General features: G+C 42.4%; 1 protein-coding gene across 1 annotated transcript in view; it reads right to left on the reverse strand.

Annotated features, from left to right (window-relative positions):
- Positions 1 to 1,391: 1,391 nt before the first annotated feature.
- CNTNAP5 (contactin associated protein family member 5) overlaps positions 1,392 to 27,910 on the reverse strand; it is a 414,335-nt gene continuing 387,816 nt past the window's right edge. Inside the window, exons 20-24 of the mRNA XM_084643956.1 lie at positions 25,504 to 25,634; positions 23,558 to 23,642; positions 12,715 to 12,933; positions 7,074 to 7,145; positions 1,392 to 5,651 (exon numbers count right to left, since the gene is read on the reverse strand). Coding sequence (XP_084500082.1) covers positions 5,455 to 5,651; positions 7,074 to 7,145; positions 12,715 to 12,933; positions 23,558 to 23,642; positions 25,504 to 25,634 — 704 coding nt within the window. The 3' untranslated portion in view covers positions 1,392 to 5,454. The remainder of the gene's footprint in view (positions 5,652 to 7,073; positions 7,146 to 12,714; positions 12,934 to 23,557; positions 23,643 to 25,503; positions 25,635 to 27,910) is intronic.

Below are 27,910 nucleotides of genomic sequence, written 5' to 3' on the forward strand. Positions count from 1 at the left end.
CTTAGCATTAGCATAACCTCAGCAGTGATATTCAGTAAAGACTGACAGTTTCACTAAGCACACAGGGCCCAATACGATGAATTACGATGCATCTCCTATGAGGTCCTGGGTGCCTTCCATTTGCTTAGGCTTTGTTTGTTTATTTGTTTTTTAAAGATGAGAGGAAAAAAATTCAAAATTGCCTGTGTGACTTAGGAGCCTTTAGTCCTATTTTTAAAAGGAAGTGAGGACCAGGTTTTCAAAGGTATTTAGGTGCCTAATGGTTTGGGGTTTTTTTGTTTTTTTTTGGCGCCTATGCAGGTTAGGCACCTAACCCACATTCATTTCAAATGGGAGTTAGGCACCTAAACCTGCTTAGGCACTTTTGAAAATCCCACTAGGTTAATACCTACTTCTTAGGTGCATAAATGTCTTAGAAGAAACCATACCATTGATTTTCGAAGAGCCACATTTCAGTTGATTTCAATGCAAGTTAGGTGCCTAGGCACTTTTGAAAATCCCTCAAGGTACCTATTTGGATCTTTAAGCATCTGATGATCTTTAAAAATTTGGCCCTAAGTCCCTAAGACACTTCTGAAAATGGGACTTAGTTTGCCAAGTGACTTAGGCACTTTTGAGAATTTTTAACTGAGTACTGTATCGCTGTGGCATATACATGCCACTGAAATTGATGGGAACTGGTTGCTGAGTAAGGATTTCAGGACCTGACCAAAAGACTTCAAAATGGGAGTTGAGCTCATTTAGTACCATAGACTACAAGCAAGGGGCGTGGTTCCCCTGCTCACGTACAAGTGCTCCCGCTACGCTCATTGAGCTAGCATGAGTATAAATAGCAATGTAGCCTATTAGCACAGGTAGTGGCAGAATGGCTGAGCCAGGCTGACCACCTCCTGATCCAGTAAAGAAATTCAGATGGAGAATAAAGTTGGCAAGTATGTTAAAGCTGATGCACTGAAGGGCAGATCCGGTACGCCAATACTGTTCCTACTGAAGTAAATGCAAATTTTCATCACTGATTCAATAAAAGCAAGACCAGCATAATAGCTGGTTGAAATTTTCTAAACTTGGTTTTCTTGGTTGAAAATTGGCCTTTTTTCAAAAACGAAACTTTCCCTGAAGCATTTCCACAAGATCAGAATTGTCCATAAATTCTTCTGAGCTACTGTTATGGAAATAGTTTTCAAAAAATTTCGTTTACTGAGAAATTTGTTTCCCCACTGAAAACTGGGTTTTCGGTAAGAGACAAATTAAAATGAAAAGACAAAGAAAAATTTTAAAAAAATTGTGATAAATGGAAAAAGGATCTGTTCAGAATTCTACAAAATGGCAACAACACTGAAATGTTGAAGTTTTCTTTTTGCAAAAAATGTTTCCCTTTATTTTTTGGACCAGTTCTAGTTAGTATATTAATAAACAGATGATGATTGCATAAAAGAAAGCAGATCCAAACCACTAAAAAAAGGAAAAGTTAGTCAGACTGTTTGCTTCCTACAGTTAATGCAGCTTGGTCTCATTTACTAGGATGCTAATTTGTTGCTTTCCATTGTTTTTTTCATTGCAAGAATATAATACCCTAGTTTATAATTTTGTGTGTAATGTGCATACACAATTTGTTAACTTGTCTGAGCAGGTTTTTATTGGTTTGAATAGCTGCGTGATTATGTCCAGTATATCTGTATGTATATAGATAGATGTATCTGTCCTCATGTGTATGCCCCGCCCCGACACACACACACACACCAGCCTAACTAAATTTTCCTGAAACTTTACTAATCTTATTTGCCTGCCCTGTACTGTGATGTTTAATGATGGTGATGAAAAAAAAACCCTTTAATTTGCTCATCAAAAGAATTACCCACGGGTGAATACAATTTTGCAGCACTGATTGTGATTCTTTGAGTAATCTCATTGACGTTAATGCCACTATTCACATGCTTTAAATTCAATATATGCTGATGTGGTTTGCTGGATTGGGGATTGTGTGTGCACTCACATCCACACCTCTCATGCATGTACCCACCCAGAGCTATATATGGAGCCACCAACACTCTTCCAGATACAAATAACACCTAACTAGCTGCTGTGGTCGTGATACTCTGCTACTCTGCTTTGCAGGTATCCCTAGCCTGTTTGTCAGAAGCTGGGAATGGGCAATAGGGGATGGATCACTTGATCATTACCTGTTCTGTTCATTCCCTTTGGAGCACCTGGCTTTGGCCACTGTCTGAAGACAGGATACTGGGCTAGATGAACCTTTGGTCTGACCCCGTATAGCTGTTCTTACGTTCTGCTGGGCAGTTTTGCTATCCACTGGTAGCTCTGTGGCCTAAGGTGGTAGAGGGTGTAGTGGGCAGAATCGCAGCATCTCTTGGACATCCTGGTTGCACCTCCTCTTTGGCCAACATTGCATGCTTTTGGAGGTGGGCCAGACTTGTTCCCATGCGCAGGAACCAAGGGGTGAGGGCTGGGTGTGTGTGTGTGTGTGAGACAAAATGTCTGTTTTGATTCGCTCATTCCTCCAATCATCACTACTTGAGAATGCTTAGCACCTTGCAAGCTCAGACTCTAGGACAGCACGAAGCAATCTTGTCCTCTCAGTGACTTGAATAATGAGGGGATTCTAACTGATTGCTCAACCCTTCCCTTTTCTATCCATTTAATTACTGTATTTGCTTGGGGCTAGACTCACTATATCTTACTGTGACTTTTATATCAAGAAAAGAAGAATATGTAGCAAAGCCCAAGGATGATTTATAATCTGCCATGTTGAGGAGGGAAAAATACATGGCACAGTAATGGGTGGTGGGAGATCTGAATAAAATGTGGATTTTGATCCCCCATCTCTTCTTCCTAAAGGCAATACCTGTTTGGGGGAATTAATAGCTCCTTTTCAGTGAGAACATTCAAAATGAGATAACTTGGACAAAACCATGCTGATAATAATGAAGAAAAACCTGGAATCCACAGAAAGAGGGAGATGAACATTTGTTCCTAAGTATGCTTGTCCCCCCTGTAACATGCAGAGCAGCTTTACATATGGAAGAAACTCTTTGAGGAGGATCTCATTAGGTGCATGCCTTTCTGCATCTTCCTGCTAATGAGTCCATCATTATGAGTCATGGCATGCAAAGGCAGTCATAACCAAATGTCATACAAGCAGCCGGCACAAGACGCAGTGGCTGCTGGCTGGCAGGAGCTGGGAGAAGCAGCGCCATCCTTCCTTTAAGTTTAAGCTTGCCTTGTAAAGCAGGTCGGTTGCCCTAATGATCACTGTATTGGCCTAGCTTTTACTTATCACACTCACCCCCAAAGATGGTCAAAAGACCAAAGAGGATTGTAGTGTAACATAGTGAGCATGCTGAATATCAAACCAAGACTGTCTCATATTCCTTCTCAAAATCTACTTCCCTGAGGCCTATCAGCCATCATCTGTAACCATTAATCCAAGCTCCCTACATTTATTTAAACCCCTCCCCAGCCTTCTCTTCTCCAGCTATACAGCCATATGGTCATCCATGCCCTGGCCACCTGAGGCTTTGTGCAGCTGCACTGCTGTCTATTGTTTGTTATTGTTATCCCTTTCCTGCAGCAAGATTTGGTAGTGCAAACCCTTGTGACCATGTGGAAATGCCTTTGGGACTCCAAAGGGGCCAAGGAATCCTGATGTACGGTGGATTCCCTGGTGCCTGAATCAAAGCCCCCTGAAATGAGTGGGAAGACTCCCATTTTCTCATGGGCATTAGATCAGATCCTTAGACTGTTAAGCTCACAGGATGGGCCCTGTATGGCATTAAACACACTGTCAGGGCTCATCTAGCATTTGGGATGGGATCATCATGCAAGGTCATGCTGGGTTCAAACCCCAAACTCCCCCCCCCCCCTTGTGGGTTATGACATATTTTCTTTTGCAATATTTTTTGTGTGAAAAAGATTTGAATCCACGTTCAGTGATCTGTCAGAAAGAATAGAGGAGGCAGATTAGAGTCCCTTTTACTTCCGCTAGCCAGTGTCCCCAAACAGAAGAGAACAGAAAACCACTGGAGAAAGGGACAGAAGAAAATTAAAAATCCAGAACTTTGTACATGCTCCTTTAAAATGTTCTCCTTGTGAATGAATTTCACTAAGTGTTATCGTAGCCATGTGAGACCCAGGATATTAGAGAGTCTCAAGGTGGGTGAGGTAATATCTTTATTGGACCAATTTCTGTTGGTGAGAGAGACAAGCTTTCAAGCTTAGACTGAAGAAGAGCTCTGTGTAAGCTCAAAAGCTTGTCTCTTTCACCAACAGAAGTTCGTCCACTCAAAGATATTAACCTCGTCTACTTTGTCTCACTAAACTTTTTAAAAGCCACCTTTTCCTTATCTTTGAGAGGTAACATCCTGGTTTCTACAAACAGGAAGCACCATCGCTTCATTCATGCAGTTTTTTAAAGCAATTTAATAACAATTTTGGCTTGTTTATATGAATCAGCAGAATTTAGATCTCATGTTTTGGGTGGGGTGGGTTTGTCTTCTTCTTGTGTTTGTTTTTAATTTGCCACAATCGCTTAAGTGTTTGACCTCAGCATATGATCATTCTCTACATGATGTTAGCGCGTGTATGCTGCACTTCTAATGTTTCAGACAAATCATCAGAGAAATGTATAGAGCACCTAAGTCCTAGAAGCCTCCTAAAACCCTTTAAGTTTCAAGGTACTATTTTCCATGCTTCAGCTAGAATTATGCTAGAGTATGTTGGTTCTAAATAGTCAGACTTATAAGACGGAGGTATACAAGGTGCACTGGAATAATGTTGTCCAAAGCTGTTATCAGTATTCCTGTATTTTTTAAAAACATTTGTAAGCCTAAAAGTTACAGTAAAAGGACAGCAGGATGGGGGAAGGAGCTTAAGGAGAGAGAGAAAATAATAACTGTAACTTCCTGCCAGATTCCCAGCTGGTGAAAACTGGTGTAACTCCATGGAAGTCAACGGTTTCATGGCAAATTACATCAACTGAGGATCTAGCTGTGACTTTATGATTGGTGTAAATGCATCTTATAATAAATCAGGCATTTTGGTCTCATTCTTTCCTGCTACCCTGTCCCAAAAGCTGTGATGCTACTTATTTAGCTACAGTACTTTACCTCTAGTTTATATAGCTCAGGTCAGATACAAAGTGGTGAGTTAATTGGTTCCAGAAAACAACATAAGACTTGAGAAATCCAGAAACTTAGTAGGCAACTGTGCAAGTGCGTGAACTTATTCTGTCCAGAGTAGAATAGCAGGTCCCTTGAGATGCCAATGTAATTGTGGCAGGTTTTTGTGAAGGGAATGAGGCATTAAAGTGTCTGCCAATCTCTCCTGTGCAGGGCAGTGTCCTTTGAAAAGGTTAAAAGCTGGCAAATAAATTAACGGGTAAGAAAAGAAAAAAAGGCCAGGTGTGGGGAGGAGAGTAAGAAGGAACCACACAGTCCATCAGATGAAATATTCCCGTTTGCACTCACTCACTGTGTTCTGCAAGTCAATGTCAGTTTTAAAGGAACTGTCGAGGTTTTCTGCATATTCTCTCTCTTTTGCCTGGCTACTTCGATGTGTCTGTTTGTGCTGGTACACAAATCTGCTCATGATGGCCACGATGCAAAAGATGATGAATATTACAACTGCTATTACACCTGGGGAAAGAGGGGGGAAAGTAAGAACAGGAAGGGAAAACAGAAACAAAGATTTTATCAGGGGAGGCTGCTTAGCAGATGTTGTAAGCCAGTGTGTAACACCGACAAACCCCCTGTCGGCGGTGACAGGATTGAACCGGGGACCTCTCGAGCTTAAAGCATGAGCCTCTACAGCATGAGCTAAAAGCCAACTCCCTGTTCGCTAAGGCTGTAGAGCAGACTCATTTTATCTCTCTTTAAGTGGTCTTGGTGCCACTAGATGAGACAGACCACCACACCCAGGAGGTGTATGGGTTACAAATGCATCTCAGTCTGGACCCAGGCCTCTAGCCTAGCCTCCCAGTGTATGTCTACACAGCAAAGAAAAAACCACGGCTGGTCCATGAGGGGCTTGGGGCTGTTTCATTGCTGTGTAGGACTGGGCTGGAGCCTGAACACTGGGACCTCCCACCCCACAGGGTCTGAGAGCCTGAGCTCCAGCCCAACCCTGGAAGTCTACACAGCAATAAAACAGCCCTTTGAGCCTGAGTCGACTGGCGCAGGCCAGCCGCAGGTGCCTAGCTGCTGTGTAGACTTACCCCCAGATGGCAGCACTGGGGCTCTCTATCCTGCACGAGGGAGGATACAGCCGCCTTGGGTGGGATTCTCAAAATGCTCAACATTGGTCTAATTCTGCTTGCTTGAAGTCAATCATTGACTTCAATGAGAGCAAAGTTAGGTCAGGGCTGAGTGCTTTTGAAAATTCTGTTCCCTCGTGACTCCACAACTTCCCTTTCTGGCAAACTTTATTCATTGAGGGCTCTCTCTTAAATTACATTTTTGTGAATTTGGCCCGTAGAGTCTAGGTATCATGAAAAGCAACTTACCACAAAGCAACAGACACTTGGGATAAATGCTGATTTTTAAAGGAATGTGGAAAACACTACATGATGGCGTGAGGACCACTTGTGAATCAACAGATGCTTCGGCTTGTAAGAGAGTTTCCATATGGTCTCAGGAATTCCATTACACACCACACTTAGCTTTTAGAGAGTTCAGAAGATAGATGAGATATGAATGCTACATTACATGACCAGTCAGAGGTGTGTATTTGCGTGTAGCACTCACAGTTGAGCCATGTCTCAGAGAAACGGATGCTATTTTGTATTTTGAAAAGGCTTAAGTTCTTCAGAACATGGACTGCATCTCTCTCTTTGTTTAGGGAGCATGTGGGATGATAGTCCCTGGTCCTGACTGGAACATTGGGATGTTGCCAATGTTATATAATTAATATTAATAATAAATGCAGCAGCAGCAGCAGCCTTGTATAACCATGTGTTAGAGTAGAGCAGAAAATGAGGGTAGGATGCTGCTGTACTTGTTTTCTGGAAAAAAATATTTTCTGATTGCATCATTCAAAAGAAAAATAAAAGAAGAGGTTACCTCCGATGACAGCTGAATCGCTTCTGATTGCATTGGTGAGGGGCTCCCGCTCATCCGACTTCCCAAAGGGATCTGCAGTTGATTAAATACAAAACAGCTCATTGTCTATAGGCAACGTGCTGAGTTTGCTTCAGCACTTGGAATGAAGTTACCTACCCTGGTCTGCCCTTAAAACAGTGGTTTGGGGATTAGAGAATTTGATCAAAGAAGAGCCCTCTTAAAAACAGGTAAACACAGGACAATACCCTCAGGCACTTTCAGAGACAAAGCCTTGCAAACCAAAAATGCAAGAAGAAACTAAATGGGTAAAACCAACACCCTATAATCCTACCACAATGCACCTGCTTACAATGGTAGGGAGACATTTGACCCAGGTAGCCTGCTGGGAGCCGCTGTCAGGCTGAACAATGTTACAATGCCAAAGAGACAAGCCTGGGCTCTTGTCTACGCTACCGCACAGGGTCGATCTAAGATACACAACTTGAGCTACATGAATAGTGTAGCTGAAGTTGACGTACTTAGATCTACTTACCATGGTGTTGACAGCTGATGCTCTCCTGTTGATTCCGCTTATGCTTCTCATTCTGGTGGAGTACCGGAGACGACGGGAGAGTGCTCAGTGGTCGATTTATCGCGTCTATACTAGACGCGATAAATCGACCCCTGCTGGATCGATCGCTGCCCGCCGATCCAGCGGGTAGTATAGACAAGCCCCAAGAAGCATCTGGAAAGGGAGGAGGCTAATATAGGATATATGGGTCAGGTTCAATCTGAGGGAGAGAAACAGTGTCTGGGAGGCAGGGGGGAGGGGTGTTCTGTTGGAAGGGATCTCTCTCTTCAATGCAGAACAATGGTGATACCAGATGTTCCAAGGGCAGAAGCTGTCAGTGGGATGCATTTAAATTGGACATGTTCTGATCTTTTCCCTTCATCTGCTACAGGTCCTTCTGGTTTGTGTTACCACATCCATTCCCATACTTAATCTGCACCCATGTCCCCTCTGTGACTCCTTTGAACTTTGAGAAGGAATACTTTCTGATTTTGGCACGTAGGGTCTGCCAAACGATTTCTGCTGCACAGCACAGCGAGCATCCCTCTTAATTGAAGAGACTGGAGCATCTAGAGGGTTCTAAAGAGATCAGGGTTCCAAACTCCTGTATCCAAACACCCTCAAAGTGTGCGGGTTCCCAGAGCCAGCTTTTCCATATCTCATCCAAACAAAAATGAGCATCAAACACCTTACACTTTGGGAGCTTCAAATCCAGATCCAGATTATGGGTCAAACCCTCACTGAAAGCCAATAGTACGATGATAAATTGCACCAGCTGTCCCCGCATGTCCCACATCTATCTCTATGTCTGAACCATCCAGCCTGTCTGTATCCTCACACAAGGGCTTTCATCTCAGCTCACCCTTTCCTCTCTTTGGTTTCTGTCTGCAGGAATGCAGAGTTGCTGTTCTCCCCTTTTACAAGCCTCCAGGTTATCACACATAGGCCTGTACTTGGGAGCGAGATCTGACGGTCTCAGGAACAGATTGTACGGCATTGCCAGGCTGCTCCTTTCAAAGGTGAGATGTGGAGGCCTTAGAAAGAAATGCAAAATGCTGCAATGCCTCATTCTTATTGAACATTCTTGCTTTAGTAGCTGACTCGGCAGACTCTTAGCACTCCATTAAGTGGAATTTTTCCCTTCAGACAAACAAGCATATTTGTGTGTTGGACAGGGCTAAATTTTCATCTTTACCCAGCTTTGCTTTGCACTCTTTGTATTTACAAAGAGCCTGATTCTCCTTTGCCCGGCACCTTGGGCAGTCATTTACACTAGTGCAAAGCGAGTGCTAATGGATACCATTTACACCCAATTTCACCGATGTAAATAGCTTCACAAACTGTAGGCCACAGAGAATCTGGCTGAAGGCATTCTGAGGTTTGAGAAGTAGTTCTCTTGCCAGTTTTAAAGATCAAAGCATTTCCCTTCTTGTAAACAGATGCCTACAAACTAACAGTGTTGGGGGAGGAGGGTTCACACTTCTGCAGATCACTGATGTTCAGAGCAGATGCAGTCACAGAAGTGATTTTGAAGTCAACGGGACTGATGACATAAATAAATGCTCACTAGCGAGGATTACATAATGAGTCACCCATTTGGGATATGGCTCCCCAAGTAGGACCCATTTCAGCTCTTTTGCAAGTTCTCTTTTCCCAATGCATGGAGATTGGGTACCTTGAGAAGGAATTGCTCAAGTACAAGCAGACCTTGTGAAACGCTAACTTGTTTTAGACCAGAAAAGCTTGGTTTATACATGAGTTGACTATTAGCTAATTTTGCACACCATGAGGCAGATCTTTAGCAAGTGTAAATTGTCATAACTCTGTTGAAGACAATGGAGTCAATAAAGCTATGACAAGGTACTCCCTCTGAGGAGCTGCCCCTACGGCTTGGAGAGAGAATTCTGACTGGTGTCACAAGTCACCTGCTGAGATTGCATAAAATGAATGAGGGGTAGGCGAGACTTTTGATCCACACATCCATTGTGTAAAATATTGGCCATACATGCTATTAAAGAGTCCTTCGTCTTTGACCAAAAATTACTTGAAGCTAAAGGACTTTTAAAAAATCCAAAACAAGTGTTGGGGATTTAAAGGTAACTTTGAGTTTCTTTCTGTGGTTTAATCAGAATGCAGGTCGACAGACCTTAAAGGTTCTGCGAATTATGTTTCACCCAAGAAATAAAATCAGGATACAAGACAACGAGGTGTTTGTTGCAGAGAAGCAGATGGCAAGTGACAGCAGAATCTCCCCCTGTGGGATCATGGTAAATTCTGCAGCCGAGGAGGAAAAAAAGCACTGTGTCTCATATGATATTTTAATAGGACATTCTTTTCCTTTTAGATATGACCCTTGAGATAACGCATGAAGAATACTGGCACCAAAGGGCACCTCAGTGAAATGGGGACATGCAATGTCTCACAAGACTTCCACAAGCAAAAAATTTTGGTACAATATCTGATTTATGAAAATATTTGGGGGATATAATTTAAATACACAAGGTCCAGATCCTCCACTGGTGTAAACTGGCAGCTGAGGATCTAACCCTCAAAATACAGTAGTGACCACTAATACATATTTTCTGAAAAAAACATTTTTAATATACTGTGATATTTGCAGTATTTTAATATACTGTAAACATCCTAGAGTAAAACATCTGGGTGCCATCAATGTGGAGTTGGGGTGGCAACTGGTATATGTGCTACCACGTAAGAGAGACTGATTTATGGAGCATTACAAAATATCATCATCACGGGAAGTCACTTTTCCTCTCAGATGTTCCAATCAGAAATTTTGGGCATGGATAAATTAACCCTGGATGAGTGGATTTTGTTCAAAAGTAGTTTGCTAAGAAACTTTCCTGAAGATCTAACAAACATTCCAAGTTTGAAGGAAAGTGTTTTAATTGTTCTCAAGTTATGAGCACAGAAAGCTTTTTCACACATTCACAGCAGGATTTCCAGGCAGCTATCTTTGCTCTATCAATGGCTTAGAAAATCAGCACACATACGTACAGCAGTCTTTAAAGCTTGTTTTTTGTTCTCAGACATGCAGAGATGAGAAATTAAGAACTGAAACTGAGAAATGCACAGTAAAGCTGAAGATTAATCCTTAACTCTGCCCTCCTGTGATTATTCCTTAAAATATGGTCTCTCTCTATATATCTATCAGAATAAATTATATGTAAAATAATATAAAGTATAATGGAATACAAAATGGAATTTCTTATATAACCACTACTCACAGTATAGAACATACAGTTTTCAGAACTGGCTTGATTTAAGTCTCAATGAGATCTATAAAACAAGTCCACTTTGAATGTTGAGGTTATATTAGGTATCAGTTATCATGATAAAAGGGTGACCATATTTTAAAGCAGAAATAGACAGAGGTATCATTGAGCTTTTACCATGACTCTGTATTAGCTGATATCTGAGTGCTTATCTACCTTAAAACTGCCTTACATCTAGTTAATTGCAAGATTTAAATATGAAAGTCTAAATCCTGCCCCATTATATCTGAAATTAGAGTTTTGACTCCCTCTTTGAGACTTAGGCTTTATTCTAAAATGTCCCCTTCTTGACTTTATAGGTTGGCCTGAGATAAGTGAGAGCAAAATTTGACCCACAGAGTGATGAAGAGAGTTTGTGTGTAAACACACGTGAGAATGCCCGCATACCCGCACACACAGAGCAATCCTAAACCATTCACCATTAACAAGCCATGTTTCTTCAGTTAAAAAACCAAGCACACATACATTGGAATCCATTCCCCACACGGAGAGCAAGCGTAATTATTTCTCCCTATGCAAAACATTAATAGCATCATTTGTTTTCTGCTGAATACCATGGGTAGAAGCTGAAGGAAAGCGGGATCTGCTGCAAGTCCAAATGTCAAGGAAATAAATGGCATTAGGATATAAAACATAGGAAGCTTGATGAGTTATCCAGCAGGGAAGATAAAGTGAATTCATAGTTCAAAGGATTAAAAAAAAAAAAAAACAACGCTTCCATTTTTTACTCCTTTCTGGTTATTAAGGTCTCTGCTACATCCAACTAGCGACTAAAACAGCGACTTGTGTGTCCCTGCCTGTGGTGACAGTACTACCAACTGCTCTGTGGGTTCTTTTCCCCCCCGGCATACTAATACAATGTACAAACCACTTAAGATTCCCAGGGGGCAATTTCATGATTGCAGAGGAAAATGAACTGCTTAGGATCACCAGCTAGCAACATTCAAGTTATGTACCTTCTCTTAAAACAAAGCGAATGATACACATAGTCAGTGAAAGGCACACAGAGTAACACTCATGCATTGACAGAACGAGGAGCAATGGTCTCAAGTTGCAGTGGGGGAGGTCTAGGTTGGATATTAGGAAACGCTATTTCACTAGGAGGGTGGTGAAGCACTGGAATGCGTTACCTAGGGAGGTGGTGGAATCTCCATCCTTAGAGGTTTTTAAGGCCCGGCTTGACAAAGCCCGGGCTGGGATGATTTAGCTGGGGTTGGTCCTGCTTTGAGCAGGGGGTTGGACTAGATGACCTTCGGAGGTCTCTTCCAACTATGATTCTATGATTTCCACTAGCTAGAGTAAAATGACAGTTAGTATATGGCATGATTCTTCAGACTTCAGGGCATATGCTGGTCAGGATCTGGGGTCAGGAACAATTGTGTTATATGCAACACCATACCAGGTTTTTGTTTTCCTTTGAAATCTCCAGCACTGGAGCCATGATACTTCACGGACTGCCTGCAATAGCAATTGAGGTCCCATGTTCCTGAGATAGAGTTTGGACTAATCTTTGCAAATCAGGCTTTACTCTCCTATAATGTCACATTCCTGTGGGCATTTTTCAGGCAATACAGGATCTTAATCAGGCTCCAATTATTACCAGGATATAACCTTTTAGTGGGTGCAGACCTGAATAGGCTTTACCTGTACATCCCTATCACTTGTGTGTTGATGGCTTCCAAGCCATCTTGCTTCTAGTATCACACTAACCGTGGCAGCAGGGACGGAGGGAGCAAATCCCACATGGAGTTCTAAAATGCTGGTTTAATAGAAGCCTTAGTTTCTTGACAGAACATACCTGATGAGGAATATACTGTGGTGACAGTGTTCACATCAGCCTCTGCTATGTATTCACAACTCGATTCAGTCAAGGAGCCTTTGACAGTCACAGGGGCTATGCTGGGATGTCGTAAGGCGGCCTTCAGTGGAGCTATGTGATTGTACTGGACAGAGGACAGGCATCCGATAAAGCCATGTGAGTTCGCCTTCAGGACTTCAGAATCTAGCCCCAGACTATCTGCAACACACAACACAATCAGAAAGGTGTTTTAAATGTATCCTTTTGCTGGTTGATTAAAAAACCCTTTGCTAGCTTACCTGACCTTATTCACCCATTCATCAGCTTCTCACCCAATTACATCCTTCTTCCACTGGACCCTTAGGTCTGAGACGATATCCACATTTAAATCCCTCTTAAAGAGACACATCTACCATACTACTTATAGTGAATGGAGTTGGCTTGTAAATAAATAGCCTCTGTTGTTCTCCTTCCCCTACCCAGTTTCTTGTTTGTCTGGAAAGCACCTAACACATATTTAGTGCTACCATAAATCATAGAATGTAAGGCCATAAGGGACTACCGGGCCATCTAGTCTGACCTCCTGCAGGCCACTAAGATGCTAAACCCAACTGAAATTAGACCATGTTATTCCAGTCCACAGGAGACTAAACTATTACGTGCCACAGGCAGAAAATAAGAGGGGCCAAGATGCACCAGTGCACGAGGTCCCTTCAATGTCAGGGAATTGATGAAGTGAGATATACCCAGATGAGCCTGGCAAGTGACCAGCACCCACATGCTGCAGAGGAAGGCAAAAATAAATAAATAATAAATAAATAAATAAAATGAAATCCCAACATCACTGCCAATCTGACCTGGGTGAAAATTCCTCCCTGACCCCACCTCTGACAATCAATAAGTTAAATAGTAACACTGATTATCTTCAGGCCTGAGATGAGATTCATTTGTCAACATTTGTTTCACAGAATCTGAGTTGTCAGAGATGGACAAGCCCTAGCAGATCATCTGCTCTGTCCACTGCTGACAATACAGGATTGTTCAGTGATGCTCATTATCTAGTACTTCATATAGTCTAATGTTGACTGTCTCATGTGCTTGGGCTTTCCAAACTACCCTGGGGAGAGTATTCCACAGTATACTAGACCTATATATCTACCTACTTATATGCCCCTGTCACCATGGTATGAGACGCCCAAGTATTTACAAACAGAAATATCAATCACTATCTTTTTTCCCAGTCTGTAGGAGAAATAGCTTACTCTGTGTGTGTGATTACGGGTGGGAGATGGGGAGTACATGTACAGTTAGGCCCTATTAGGGGAAAGCTAATTCAAGGGCATAAGTTTTGCATATGGTTCTGAATGCAGCAATGCCTGATGCTTGAGAAAGACAGTGAAGGACGGGTAAGCCATTTTCTCTTTCTCAATGAGCCCCATTTATTTACTTTCTAGGAATTGACATTCATACTGCTAAGACCTCTGTCACTTGCTATGTACATCTTGCGCCAATATAAGGGGAAAAAAACAAAATAAAAAAGCCTCATTGAATGTGGTCATTCAAGGTGTGAAATCTTGTCTACTGGTAGTGTTAGAAATTTGTAGTTTTTAGCATTGCAAAACTGGGATTCCCAGCTTCCTTGTCTGTTTCTACCCTTTCACGTTGTAAGACAATGGCCTTTAAAAACAGAACATTTTGAAAACCATCATACATGTTTTTCCCAGTCTACATTAAATAATTTTATTAGCTGATCTCATAAAACTATCAGACTTAGAGATTAATTTCCCCCTCCCCCAACAGTTGACAGTTCACATTTCAAGATCTTCTGGACCATAAAGGGCCTGATCCAATACCCAGTGAGGTTGATGGGAGCTAGATGAGGTCCACAAAGCTTTGGTTACAAGCTTTGAAAGAAAAAAAAAACCCTGAACACCAATGACAACAATGTGGTAAGCTGTCTGGCTTGATATTAAAATATCATATCTCAGTGGCTGCCAGGGTTTGGACCAGTAAGCTCTTTCAAGGGCTAGTCCTGGACTGGGGAGTAGAAAATTGTTGATCTTTCTCACATAGCCTGCTATTTTACACCCTGGTTGTGGTGTTGAATGTGGATGGAGGCAAGTCCAAGAAGCCAGTTTCACATACTAGTTATTTCTTTGGCTCCTGTGTATTATCATTGTGCAGAGTACTTAGCCAAGTTGAGTTACCCAGCTGCTTGCAGTTGATGCAATTTGGTATTATCCATGGATTTACAGATGGACCTTGTACACCAAGGTGATATATCCTTGTGTGCATTCAGTGTGGTAAAGTCTAGTTCTACGATCAGATACTACTGTTCCTATGTGACCCCACCTCATTCAACACACAGGATGGACACACAAGAGAGCAGAATGAAAGTTGCGTAGGTAACAATAAATCTGGCAGTTTTTTAAACTTTTGAGTGATTGACTTTGCTAAATTACTAATGTAGTGGGTTTTTTGGGGGGATGGTGAGGGAAGCTATTTGGGTTGCAAAGTAGTTAAACAGCTCAAACTACAGGTCTACACTGAATTCCACATTATCCTTTGGTACTTATGACTGCTGATCATTGTCTGACGCTCTCCGAGATGGCTTTAAAGAAGAAACGCTTAGGTCTGATGTGTTCCCATGCAGAAATTCAGGCATAATTTTACTAAGTGTTGCTGTTCCTCAGCCACCCCAAGTGTAGGTGTGAGATATCACTCTAAGGTTCTGGGCTGGAAGGAAGCCTGCAATAGCACCTAAGTCTGCAGACGGCATCACTAGGGAAACTGTCATAGAGCCATCTTCTAGGTGTAAGAACAGACACAAGCAAAACATAGGTGTAAATGGCCAGAACATTCTGTGTTTTCCCTACAGGAGAGCTGTTTTGAATGACAACAACAAAGATAGTCTCAACGGAAATACATCCCTGATGCAGGATACAATTTGTAACTTTCAGGAGTTATGCTTTGGCCTTTCCCAAAGTGTGTGTGCAGAGGGGGAAGTGGAAGCTGTATAAATTAAGATGGGCAGGCCTGTAACAACAGATGGTGGGGTTGCCAGGGGAAGGAAAGCCTTGGCTGTATATTTCTGAAGTGGATCTTACAAAAACATGGGAAAACAGTGATTGAGAGCATCTTCTGTCTCTATGGAAGTTCCAAAAATCTTAGTAAACATTACCAAACTCGTCTGTTCTTGCTTCTTTACTATCTCTAACACAAAGGGTGGATATTTCATATCCCACAGAGCTAACACTATCTGAGTTGCTTTGTTCCCTCTCCGCCTGCCAAAGGGGAAACCCAATAAATACTGAATTATGTTTCATGGTAGCTTGAAAAGCCTAAGAGATGTTATATGACAGTTTCATTAGTTATCTGAAATCAGAATTAAGGCCCCAACTGGATTAGCCACTAAAGGGCTATTACATTTGAAAAACTGAGAACACTCAGACAAAAATCATGCTTGCAGAATTATAGTTTTCTTTACAATTACGTTTTGAGTTCAGTCTTGAAAGCCCTCAGAATGCAGATTTTTCAATGAAGCCAATGGGAGTTCTGTGTAATTTGGGCTTGCAGGTTTGACCCTGCTGTTTGAATTCTCATATGGATAGCGCAAATTCAGTTATATCAGACATAAGGCACACAATTTTAACTTTGAGGGTAATGAACCATGAAAACAGCTTACTCAGTGCTGTAGTGGATTCTCCAGCATTTGAAGTCTTTAAATCATGACTAGATTGGATTCTGAAAGATATTCCATCACAAAGTGGTGGAATATCTTGGTCTGCCTCAACATGGGAGACTAGACTGCATCATCTCATGAGGTCAATTCCAGGCCTACATTTCTACGATTCTCTCTAAGTTATTGGGGTCAATACAGCAATCATTGGGTGAAATATTCTATGGCCTGCATTATGCAGTAGGTCAGTCTAGATGATCATAATGGTCCCTTCTGACATTAAACTCTATGACTCCTCTGAAGTGCTTAACTGGCTGTCAGACTTGGGGTGGGAGTGTTCTACTGTGTTCTCAAAAGTCTCATCTAAGTACCTTTCTGTCTCCCGTAGCTCCTCCAGTTCAGCGACTCTGGCCTCAAGAACCCATATTGTATCTCTGAGGTCCAGGAGCTGCTTGCACCCTGTAAACATATATGCCACCTGCCCCAAAGGCCGGTAAAAAGTACATGCTGCATTCAGTGCAATAAACTGGATAGGCCCCACTCTGCTTCTGCCTGCTTTCATTTTACTCTTGCGGGGTTTTTCGAGATTTTTTTGTTGCAGGGGGGAGCATTATTGCCCTGAATTTAGAACATGATCGAGTCTTTTCCAGCATGTTTCTGATGATTTCATTACAGTATTTAGTTATACATAAATAGTGTCATAAAGACGAATGTATCGTAATGGACGTGCCTATGACGTACGACAAATTGCCCAGACATTTCCATCTAGGTCAATGGTTTCGAAGGTATTTTGTGATTTACTATGATAAAGCCGAGAACTTTATGGTGGCTCCTTTTTCTGGATGGTAACACAGGCTAAATAATTTAAAAAGCCAAATTGAAAGGTCTTTGGCACAGGGACTGTCTGTTGTTATGTTTGGGCTTTGCAGCACATAATAGAACGAGTCCTCTAATCCTAATTACGGCTCTGGAAGCTACGATAATACAAATTAATAGTAACAACAAATCAGTCTTCAGTCACAACGTCCTCTTGCACTTAGAACTACACATCATTGCCTGGCACTGTCACAGGCTAGCTACAAGGGAGAAGCAGAGTAATTGGCAATGAGATTTTGCACTGGTGCACACCAGCCAGGGAGAACATCACACCTTGCTGTGTTTGTTTCCCAACAGAGGTACTCCAAAGTGCAGGAGTGGGTCCTCAAAGCTCTGCTGGAAGTAAGTCTGCAATTACAAAATGCTCTTCAGAAGCAAAGGGGCTGATTTCTTTTTTAAACAGGCAGGAAATAACTATGTTCAAAGGGCCAAGACAATCAAGAAGGACTTGAAAAATTTGCCTTTGAAAGTACATATTTTTTCCAATCACGTAATTAATGCTATTAGTGTGTTGGAGGCATTGGATCAAAGGGGCTTCTGAAGGTGAGGCAAAGAGAAAGCATGAACACTTTTCATTGTCCTTTTTATTCCCCCTAAGCTATTTTTAAAAGTCAATTTCACGCTTGTGACAAGAGTCAACTTGACAGCACTGAAGATTAAAGTCCACTCTCTTTGGGCTTGCTTTTCCTCCAATTGAAGTCCATGGGTGTCCTACCAGGCACTTTACTAGTGGGAGTTTTGTCACTGAGTTCAGTGGAAGCAGGTATACCACCAGTTTAAGTTCTCCCTCAGTGGGCCTTAACCCTGTAGTGGATGGACCATGGCTGGGGGCTGAAAGGATCATTTCGTCCCCATGCTGATGCAATGGTTGGCCTCTTTTCTCAGCCTGACTAATAGAAAGGCGGTTTTGTGAGAGTTAAACCAACAACATCACCGCGTTTCACTGAGGCAGCTGAACAACCTTAGCAAGGTTACTCTTGGCCATGAACAAATGGGCTGGCTTTGAGTTAATGATGGAGAAGTGGTCTCAGTCCTGCATCCATTATGAATATGTGCAGCTAGGCGCCAGGCACTCTATGGTTATGCACGTAAATAGGCTGCCGTGTCCTGCCACAAAACCGAGCAGCGTTGCTGATATTGTGTTTGACCTGGGAGAAACATAATGAACATCTTGGGCTAGATCCAAGCCTGCATAAAGGCAGCATGGAGCACCCCTGCGCTCCTGGTACAAATCTGGCCCAAAGTCAGCAATTAAAACCAGGGAAGGATTTCTCCTACTTATGACTACCCTGGTGGGGATGGGGGGGGGGGAGGAAGAGCCATTGTAGTTGCTTCTAGTCCACCCAACTCTGGACCTTCCTATTGTAAGGGGCAAGACCAGAGTAAAAGGCATTGTGGGGTTGCCATATAGGCATCTTGAGACAGGATCATGGGTACTCAATGCAGTTTAGCGCAGTCTCTGGCTCCAGAGTGTGACAGGAGCAAGTACTGTGACTTGAAGGGTACGTCTACACTGCAATAAAACAGCCACGGCTGGCCTGTGTCAGCTGGCTCAGGCTCGAGTCAGCTGACATGAGCCAGCCGTGGGTGTTTTACTGCAGTGTAGACCTACCCAAAGGCACCACTACCCCAGGCTTTCCACGCGGCACAAAGGTCAGAAACAATGAGCTGGCCCTGTGGTCCCAATTTATGGAGCATTTCACGTAGTGGGGAGTGCTTGAGAGCTTTCAGCTCAGTATGACTCATCTTTTATATTTATATTTATTTTATATTTATATATATTCTTAAAGATCATCTATCAGCTAAAACCAGGCATTGCTTCAGGTTGTAATGTGATATTTGTTAGATGTCAAAACCCATTTGTGACATCTTCATTTTAATGTGCCCCAACGCAGCCACCCCGTTCGGTTTCAACAGGGCTCCCAACACCATACACTGTAATGAGACAAGAGGCAACTGATGCAACAAAAATTGAGAAGTATAGAGGGCTTACAATGGGAAACATGCTTCTTTCATGAGCAGACAGCTGCAATCAATTCAAATAACAACCAGTCAGCCTAAAAATAAAGCTTCTAGAGGGAAGTTGAGGGGGAGACAGGACTGGGAGAGAGAACAGAGCCTGCTTTTGGGTAGCATTATCTTTAGGAAAACAGAGCACAGATTTTCTCTCAGGATTAAGACACAACACCAGCTACACTGTATTGCTGGAAGTGATGGCTGAGCGACCTCTGTGTCACTCTGGAACAGGCAGGATGGCATTACTGCTCTCTGATGTGGGACCAACAGCAGACCTTCTGCCAGCTCGTCTTATCCTCCCATTTCATCTTTAGCTGCTGCCATCTTGCCTTCAACCTACTTCCTCTTTTATACCGAACTCCAGCTTCAAAGCTGCTTTATTAAGCTCCTTGCAGCAAAAGCAGTTTCAGGTCTAAAATGCACTTCAGAGAGATATTTTTTTCTCCTGGTTGCTCTGGTGCTTCTGAGGAGGTGGGAAAAGACAGGACAGGTAGGGAACAGGAGGGAGAGATTCTGAAGGGGCAAGAAGATGACAGCTAATAAAGAGTACTTGTGGCACCTTAGAGACTAACAAATTTATTAGAGCATAAGCTTTCATGGGCTACAGCCCACTTCATCGGATGCATTGAATGGAACATATAGTAAGAAGATATACATATATACATACAGAGAAGGTGGAATTTGCCATACATTTGGCCATCTTGATTATCACTACAAAAGTTTTTTTTCTCCTGCTGATAATAGCTCATCTTAATTCATTAGCCTCTTACAGTTTGTATGACAAATTCCACCTTCTCTGTATGTGTGTGTATATATATATATCTCCTTACTATATGTTCCATTCAATGCATCCAATGAAGTGAGCTGTAGCCCACGACAGCTTATGCTCTAATAAATTTTTTAGTCTCTAAGGTGCCACAAGTACTCCTGGTTTTTTTTTTGCGGATACAGACTAACATAGCTGTTACTCTGAAACCAGCTAATAAAGAACAGAAGAAGGGTGAGCGAGGGGTTGCTGAGGTGTGGAACTGATGGGGTTGCAGTTGTTCTGTGTTCATTCTGTGAAAGATGTACTATAATATTCAGTGACAGGAGCTTTTAATTCATTGAGAAACCTGTTGCCGCTTTCACTACTAAAAATGTGACCACCCATCCACAATTATACTTCATCCCTCTTTTCCATTTACACCTCTCCTTAAGGAGGTACTTGTTTAGCGAAGCCTTCCTGCACCCATCTCCCCATTCGTGATATCTCTATACCTTTTGAAATAAACCTGCAGCTGGCGTGTGCCCCTATCTAATAATAGACGCATCTGAATTAGTTTGTGATCTCTTCAGGGCAGGTACTCTATCGTTTTACTGTAAATATTCTATAAACCAATCTGTTTATTTACAGGGCTATATAAATAATAACTGTTTCACACTGCAAGCATGTGGTTTTTCAAATAAACCTCCAATTTACATTACATTTATGGCCTGATTCAAAGCTCATTGAAGTCACTGGAAAGACTCTTATTAACTTCAATGAGTTTTGGATCTGGCACATAAAGAAGGAAGTGAATCCATAAAGGTGTGGTGTGTTATACAGGTTTTATCATCATGAATCTGATGGGTGGAGTATTCACAAGTAAAGAAGCCACAAGTTAAGACAGGTCACCACAAATACGTGCTGGAGAAACCTTTATAATATTAATTTTCAGAACCTCCTTAACCTGTAATCCACGTTCCCCGCCCTAACTCTGATACTACTATGCTAATGGTAAGGTGATGAGTTGGGGGGTGGGGCAAAGAAGTAACTATGTAGGAAGTCAGACACTCCTCTCTGCAACTCAGATAGATTTACAGCAGATGTAAGAGCAAGAGCTACACTTGTAGCAGCATGAATGAAGAAATTTCACAAGTACATTAAAAAATAAACCACCATCCAAAAGCATTTCAAAGAGGGTCACACCTGAGGGTCCCCCGAGACAAATAGATTGAGTTAGGTTGGAAACACAAAGCCAGATCACTCCAAGCACTGAGCTAATGGCCACTTTTACGTGTCATTGTTTTAATTATGTTGTGTACATGAGACATTACATGGTTGAAAAGAAAATATGGTTAGACACAGCAGAACCACATGTGAATTCGTCAAGTCAGAGAAAACTCAGACAAACAAATCTGACATGTTGTGCTATGTGATATCGTCTCCTTATAGAAAGACTTGCATGCACATAAATATGCTTAGGTTCAATTGATGTGCAACAGGCCAAAGGGAAGGGTGTATGATCTAGTGACTAGCACAGAGGGATGACCACAAGGAAGGATGGTCTTGTAGTGGAGGTGCTGGATGGGGGCTCAGATCTGTGTTCTATGCCAGGCCTTGATGTTATGCATGACTCTGGACCAGCCATTTGGGACCTGAATCCAGTGCATATTGATGTCAGTGGAAGGATTCCCGTTGAGTCAATGAGCTTTGGATAAGTCCTGCCATGTTCCAGCTCTGTGCTTATAAAACGACAGCAACAAAGTACGGGGATGATCATACTTCCCTATCTCAGAGGGATGCTGTGAGGATAAATTCAATGAACGTTGGTGAGGTGCTTGGATCCTATGGCATTGGGGGACATGTAGGTACCATAGACAGAGAGATTTAAATATAAACTTAGCATTCAAAACAAACAAATACAGTGGAGTAGTATCCATAATCTTATTGTATTTATCCTCACAACACCTGAGAGGTAGCAAAATGCTGTTATCCTCATTTTACCGATAGGGTAAATAGAGACTAAGTGACTTGCCAAGGGCCATACAAGAAGTCTGTGGTAGAGCAGAAAATTGTAGAGACTGTTTAAGTAAGTAGTGGGGTTCTGTAGGATAAATTCTGCATGTTCTACATACAGCAGTCACTTCTCCCACCATTTGGGTAGGAAGGTTTCTGGCTCAGGCAACATGACAGAACTTTAATAAAGGAAGTGAAGAATAACGTATCTACCTGAAGTTACAGAACAAGTGACATAAACAGAAGAGGGATTTGTCCATGACACAAGTTGTCTGAAACCTCTGTTCTCCTAACAAGTACAATAGGAACTTTAGGAACCACTCACGGTGAGGAATTCTGTTTTATGATTTGGCGGAAGTAGACGCATTCAGCAACACAACGGGACCTTGAACAATTGGGGTATTAGCTGAGCACTGAGTCAGATGGAAGAGTGACCACTACTAGGGCACCAAAACCAGCTCTGCAGAGCTTGGGTTGCTGTTGGATGCCTTTTCTCTACAGGCAGGCCAAGCCCTGGCTATCAGCAAGATAAAATATCAATCCCTTTACTTATACTACCTGGCAAAGAACGATCCCGAGTGCGCTGCTGTTATTATGTACAATTAATAGCTCACAAGTGGACACAAGTGGATGTTTATTTTCTACATCTGCCAAAAAGGCTTTCAATTCTATAGGCTTTGGGAGCCATTACTGAACCTTTAAATGGCTGTGGTAAAAGAGACTTCAGCAGTAAGCACTTCCAGACGGCAGACTTGATTTTGATGTCCAGGTTTGCTGTGGGATCGGCAACAGCATTCTTTAGTCATAATAAAGAGCCTATTAGGTTCTTATCAGGAACAAATGGGGTACTCATAGGACATAAAGTGGACCACTTGAGAACAGAAAAATAAGGGTTCTTTGTCTGAAGCTTCTGGTACATTCTTCCTGGTCCTGAGATGGGTGTGCAGTGTTAAAGGGCAGGGAATCAAAAGGCCACCCCAGCTCACCTGGCCTATGTAAACAGAAAATAAATTGCAGCTCCTACACTGTATGAGAGCCCAGGGACTGCTTCTCTAACGCAGTACTCAGCTAGTGTGGAGTGGGGGGTATGGGCCCCAAAGAGGGTGGGGAGGAGGTGAAGCCATGTCTCTGCTCTGCCCTAAGATGAGATCGTGGAGCTGCCCAGACACATAGGGATAATCAGCTGCACATCACACAGGGGTGTAAATCAGGGCATGCTGAGCTTCAGGAGTGCCTCTATGCTGCCATGGAGGGCTGGGTCTTCCCACCACCCTTTTCTAGATGGCTCAACAAGAGGTGAGAGGTTAACATTGCTATCAGGGCAAACAACTCACACCGCCAAAGCTTCTACCAACACGCTTTTCACTGGGCTTCTGCTACTATGTAAATAACAGCTCTGTTATATTCAGCCCTTACAGTTTAAAAAAAAAAAAAACCTACCACACTGCACAAATAATTATAGAGCCTTAACAGTACAATTGACAAATCAGCAAGCCATTTGCACAGCCTACCTGCGACCTTGCCCAAGGTGAGCGATTTCATGGCCTTGAAGTCAATCTCCGAGAGGTTGTGCTTGAGTCTGAGAACTTGATCAACCTGGAACAGGTCAGTAAAAACAGTTAATTATTGCAGCATGCAGAGACCCCTGAAGTCTCTTAGATCAGCCTTGTAGAAAAGTTTTACACTGGAGACACGTAATGCCTGACTCCCGCTGATCGCAAAGTGAATGTGCTTGAATTTAGCAGAAAAAGCCAAAAAGTGTGTCAGAGTATTCATACAGCAGGATTTTAAAGAAACCTTTCCTGCAGGAAACTATACAATATTTGACAAGTGCTTATGCCCCCACTGAGAATTCTCACCTCTTAATCTCTTGATTGCAACAAACAGGCAAACGAATGAAGCCTGGCTAGAAATTGACCATCAAGGATTAGCAATACATGGAAAAAGCTGCAATATCAGGGAATATTACAAGATCAGCATGTGGGATAAATCCCAACTGGTAGTGTGAAGCTTGCTTTAGACACAGATCAGAATCGGGTCCACCTGCTTTATGTGCTACATTAACTTAGTCAATACCTGTATATAGTTTCATGCCAATACATTGAAACTGAAGAAAAAAAGAAAGTGTGATGCTCTCTTTCACTGCCTTTTCCTTACCTTTCTCTTCCTCTCCTGTCTCTGCCTTTCCTTCTCTGTTAATTAATGACTGCCACAAAATACCACTCAGCCCTAGTAAATAAGCAGAAGCTTGCCAAAAAGCTGCCGGAATCCCCCCGGGGTCTGAGAGCACCACACATTGCTGTGCGCTCACTCCCCTCCCTTCCTTTGGAAAAACACGACAGCACAAGGTTACTTGTTAGCCCTAACAGGCTGCCTACCGGGTCCTGGACTCGGCCTGGCTTCTCAAAGGGACAGTGAGAATGATGTGTTTGGAGAGCGGTGGTGCACAGGACTTTAGGGCTCTCATCAGCTGATGGAAAGTTGTCACAGTTGATGAGGTAAGCACTTACACGGCTAGTCCTGCTGAAGTCAATGGGACTGTTTATGTGAGTGGTAATAGTCACACAATCTAACCCTATCAGTCCTTCCTCCTCCTCATGTAGTCAAACTATGGGTTACATTCAACTCTGGGACACATACACATGAAATCAATGAGATTCCCACATGCTTCCACTCACCGTGGCTCTGTTGTTCAAATTCGGCAATACGCTGAGCTTGATAAGTTTATGAAGGGGATGGTATGATGAGGCTGCTGACAGTGGCATATGGCTCATGTGTGTCAGCTATTAGCAAATATCTCCAACGGCCAGTGATGGAACAGTAGATGGGGAAGGCTTTGCCTTGCTACAGAAAATTGTTTCCCAGGTGTCTGAGGTCTTATGCAGGGTCTCGCCTACTTGCTCAGGGTCTAACTGATAGCCATATTTAGGGTTGGGAAGGAATTTCCCCCAAGGTCAGACTAGCAGAGACCCTGGATGTGGGGGAGGGTTGTGTTCCTCTGTGACATGCTGTTTTCAACTAGAGAAAATGGTGGATTCTCTATAACTTGAAGTCTTTAGATCAAGATGTGAGGACTTCTGTAACTCAGCCAGAGGTTATGGCCCTGTTGCAGGACTGGGTGGGTGAGGTTCTGTAATCATGGTGGTTCCTTCTGGCCTTAAAATCTATGAATCTAATGATCTGCATCATATGCCTTATTTCAGATTATAATCAACAAAATCATTTGAAAATGCAGTCTGGTAAGAACTATGTTCTGCCAGTCTTGCTCATGGTGGGGCCAATTGTGAATCCTTTGCTCCTACCAGCGAGTAGGTATTTGCACAAGTAGTGTCATGAAGCCTACTTTGTAAGCCCATTGAAATCAACAAGACTGCTTGTGGAGTAAGGTACTAATTAATGTTGGGCGCAGGTAGTGAATTGGACCCTGAAAGTAAACCATGGCAGGTAGGTACGATACCTGAATGATGAGTTCTTTTCCTTCTCTGTTGATCTTCACATGGTGTAATTCCCGGTTGGCAAGGTTTCCAGCGTCAATGGTGAAAATGAGGAAGCCATCCTTACTCAACTTGTACCGGACTTGTAAGCTTCCTTAAAAGGAAAGCACATTTCCACCTATAAAATGCGTGTCCATAACTAGGTACAGTTCAATAGCTTTGCGCAATACACAACATTCATTTCTTTTTATAAAAGCAGTGACACAAGTTAAAGTGATAATAAAGAAGTTAAAATAAAAATGGTCAAACTTTAATGAAAAGCATGACAAATAATTTGTTGGAAACTTCCTTCACACCAGCTTACAAATTCCATTGTACAGAAATATAACTGAAACGATCAAGCAAATAACTACATTAAAGGAATGCGTCTTTCTCTCCATAGGGCACACATTTAACAGTTGCACAATATTTGATCTATATTAGGCTCCTTTGTATGAATGATCAGTTCCACCAGAGGGCATACAGGTCTAGAGCTGTTTCATTACAGTAATATTTGTGGGTTTTATTATTACTCTGTAAGAAGACAGTAAAGTGAAATGTAACGGACAATGTAGCAGACAATATGTCGTACTATTTAAGAAAATGAGAATGGTTCTAATTCATCTAAAGGGTATAGCATTTCTTTTCAAACCCAAAGACAAACAAATCTTTCCCTGATCTTTTGTAACAAAAGATCAGTTGTGGATTCCCAGCACTTGTGAAAAACCAAACAATAGAAAACCCACAAGTTTTCTTGGGGGGGAGGGATAGTTCGGGGGGGGAGGGATAGTTCACGGGGGGGAGGGATAGTTCAGTGGTTTGAGCACTGGCCTGCTAAACCCAGGCTTGTGAGTTCAATCCTGGAGGGGGCCATTTAGGGATCTGGGGCAAACAGTGGGGACTGGTCCTGCTTTGAGCAGGGGGTTGGACTAGATGACCTCCTGAGGTCCCTTCCAACTCTGATATTCTATGATTCTAAGTGCACAAAGTAGGAAAGGAAACATATCCCTTTAAATCTTTCCATAAAAGATTAAGGACAAAGAATATGATTTTAAAAGCTCTGGGAAAAAATGGACTGACTGGATCCTTTTTTTTTTTTTGGACAAGAGAAGAACAAGTCTTTGCAGTTCAGCATGTAATTAGGTAACAACAAGATAAAACAAAATTCTGAAAATCTTTGGGGCTTTCTTGCACGTCAGTAATTGAAACATGATGAACATTTTTGGTTCTACAGAGTTTTAAAAAAAACACAAAACCTTTTCCATAGTTATTTTACTACATTCATTTCAGGAGTACAGTATCTCAAAGGAGGCAGTAATAACCATATATAATCCCACAATCTGCTGAGCAATGGCTCCTCATTTTGCTTTCTCCTCTTCTAAAAACCATCATAAGCAAGTCTTATCTCCTTCCATTCCAATGCTTTTGTTTGCATTAGCTCCAAATATTCCATGCATCACTGCACTTTGGAGATGGATGCAGGTGAACATGACCATGTCACTACAGGGGTTTTTTCCATCCATTTCTAGTTTGTTTCAGAGCTTGCAAATCTAGTCCCTTCTTAGAAGTTCTCCCTGGGTAAAATCTGCCCTTGTGCAGCACACATCCTACACATTACTGAAATCCTCCCAAAGTTTTTAAAAGGCATAGGCATAATGTTGGCCCTCTTCACATGGGGGCATATCACTGTGTGCTGAACTCCCATTGATTTCAGTAGGAGTTCCTTCAGGCTCAGGCCCAGAAACTTTTCAGAAAGGAGCTTCAGTAGAAGGAATGTATTTTCCTAACCTTCCAGGGCACACAAGCCCCAGGCTGCTAACTGGTGGGCGTTGCCACGGCTCAGGCTATCCAGGGAGGTTAGCTCACCAGAAAGTTTGGAGCAAGGAGATAGCAGCGTACCCAAAGACATAAGGGAAAGTGAGAAAGGCTACTGAGAATCAGTCTTTTCACCAGTCCAAGGGCCTGTCATAAATATAAAGGGAAGGGTAAACCCCTTTAAAATCCCTCCTGGCCAGAGGAAACATCCTCTCACCTGTAAAGGGTTAAGAAGCTAAAGGAACCTCGCTGGCACCTGACCAAAATGACCAATGAGGAGACGAGATACTTTCAAAAGCTGGGAGGAGGGAGAGAAACAAAGGGTCTGTGTCTGTCTGTATGCTGCTTTTGCCGGGGATAGAACATGAATGGAGTCTTAGAACTTTTAGTAAGTAATCTAGCTAGGTATGTGTTAGATTATGATTTCTTTAAATGGCTGAGAAAAGAACTGTGCTGAATAGAATGACTATTCCTGTCTGTGTCTTTTTTGTAACTTAAGGTTATGCCTAGAGGGATTCTCTGTGTTTTGAATCTAATTACCCTGTAAGGTATCTACCATCCTGATTTTACAGAGGG

Source organism: Lepidochelys olivacea, assembly GCF_965140295.1.
Source record: "Lepidochelys olivacea isolate rLepOli2 genome assembly, chromosome: 11".
Lineage (NCBI taxonomy): Eukaryota > Metazoa > Chordata > Testudines > Cheloniidae > Lepidochelys > Lepidochelys olivacea.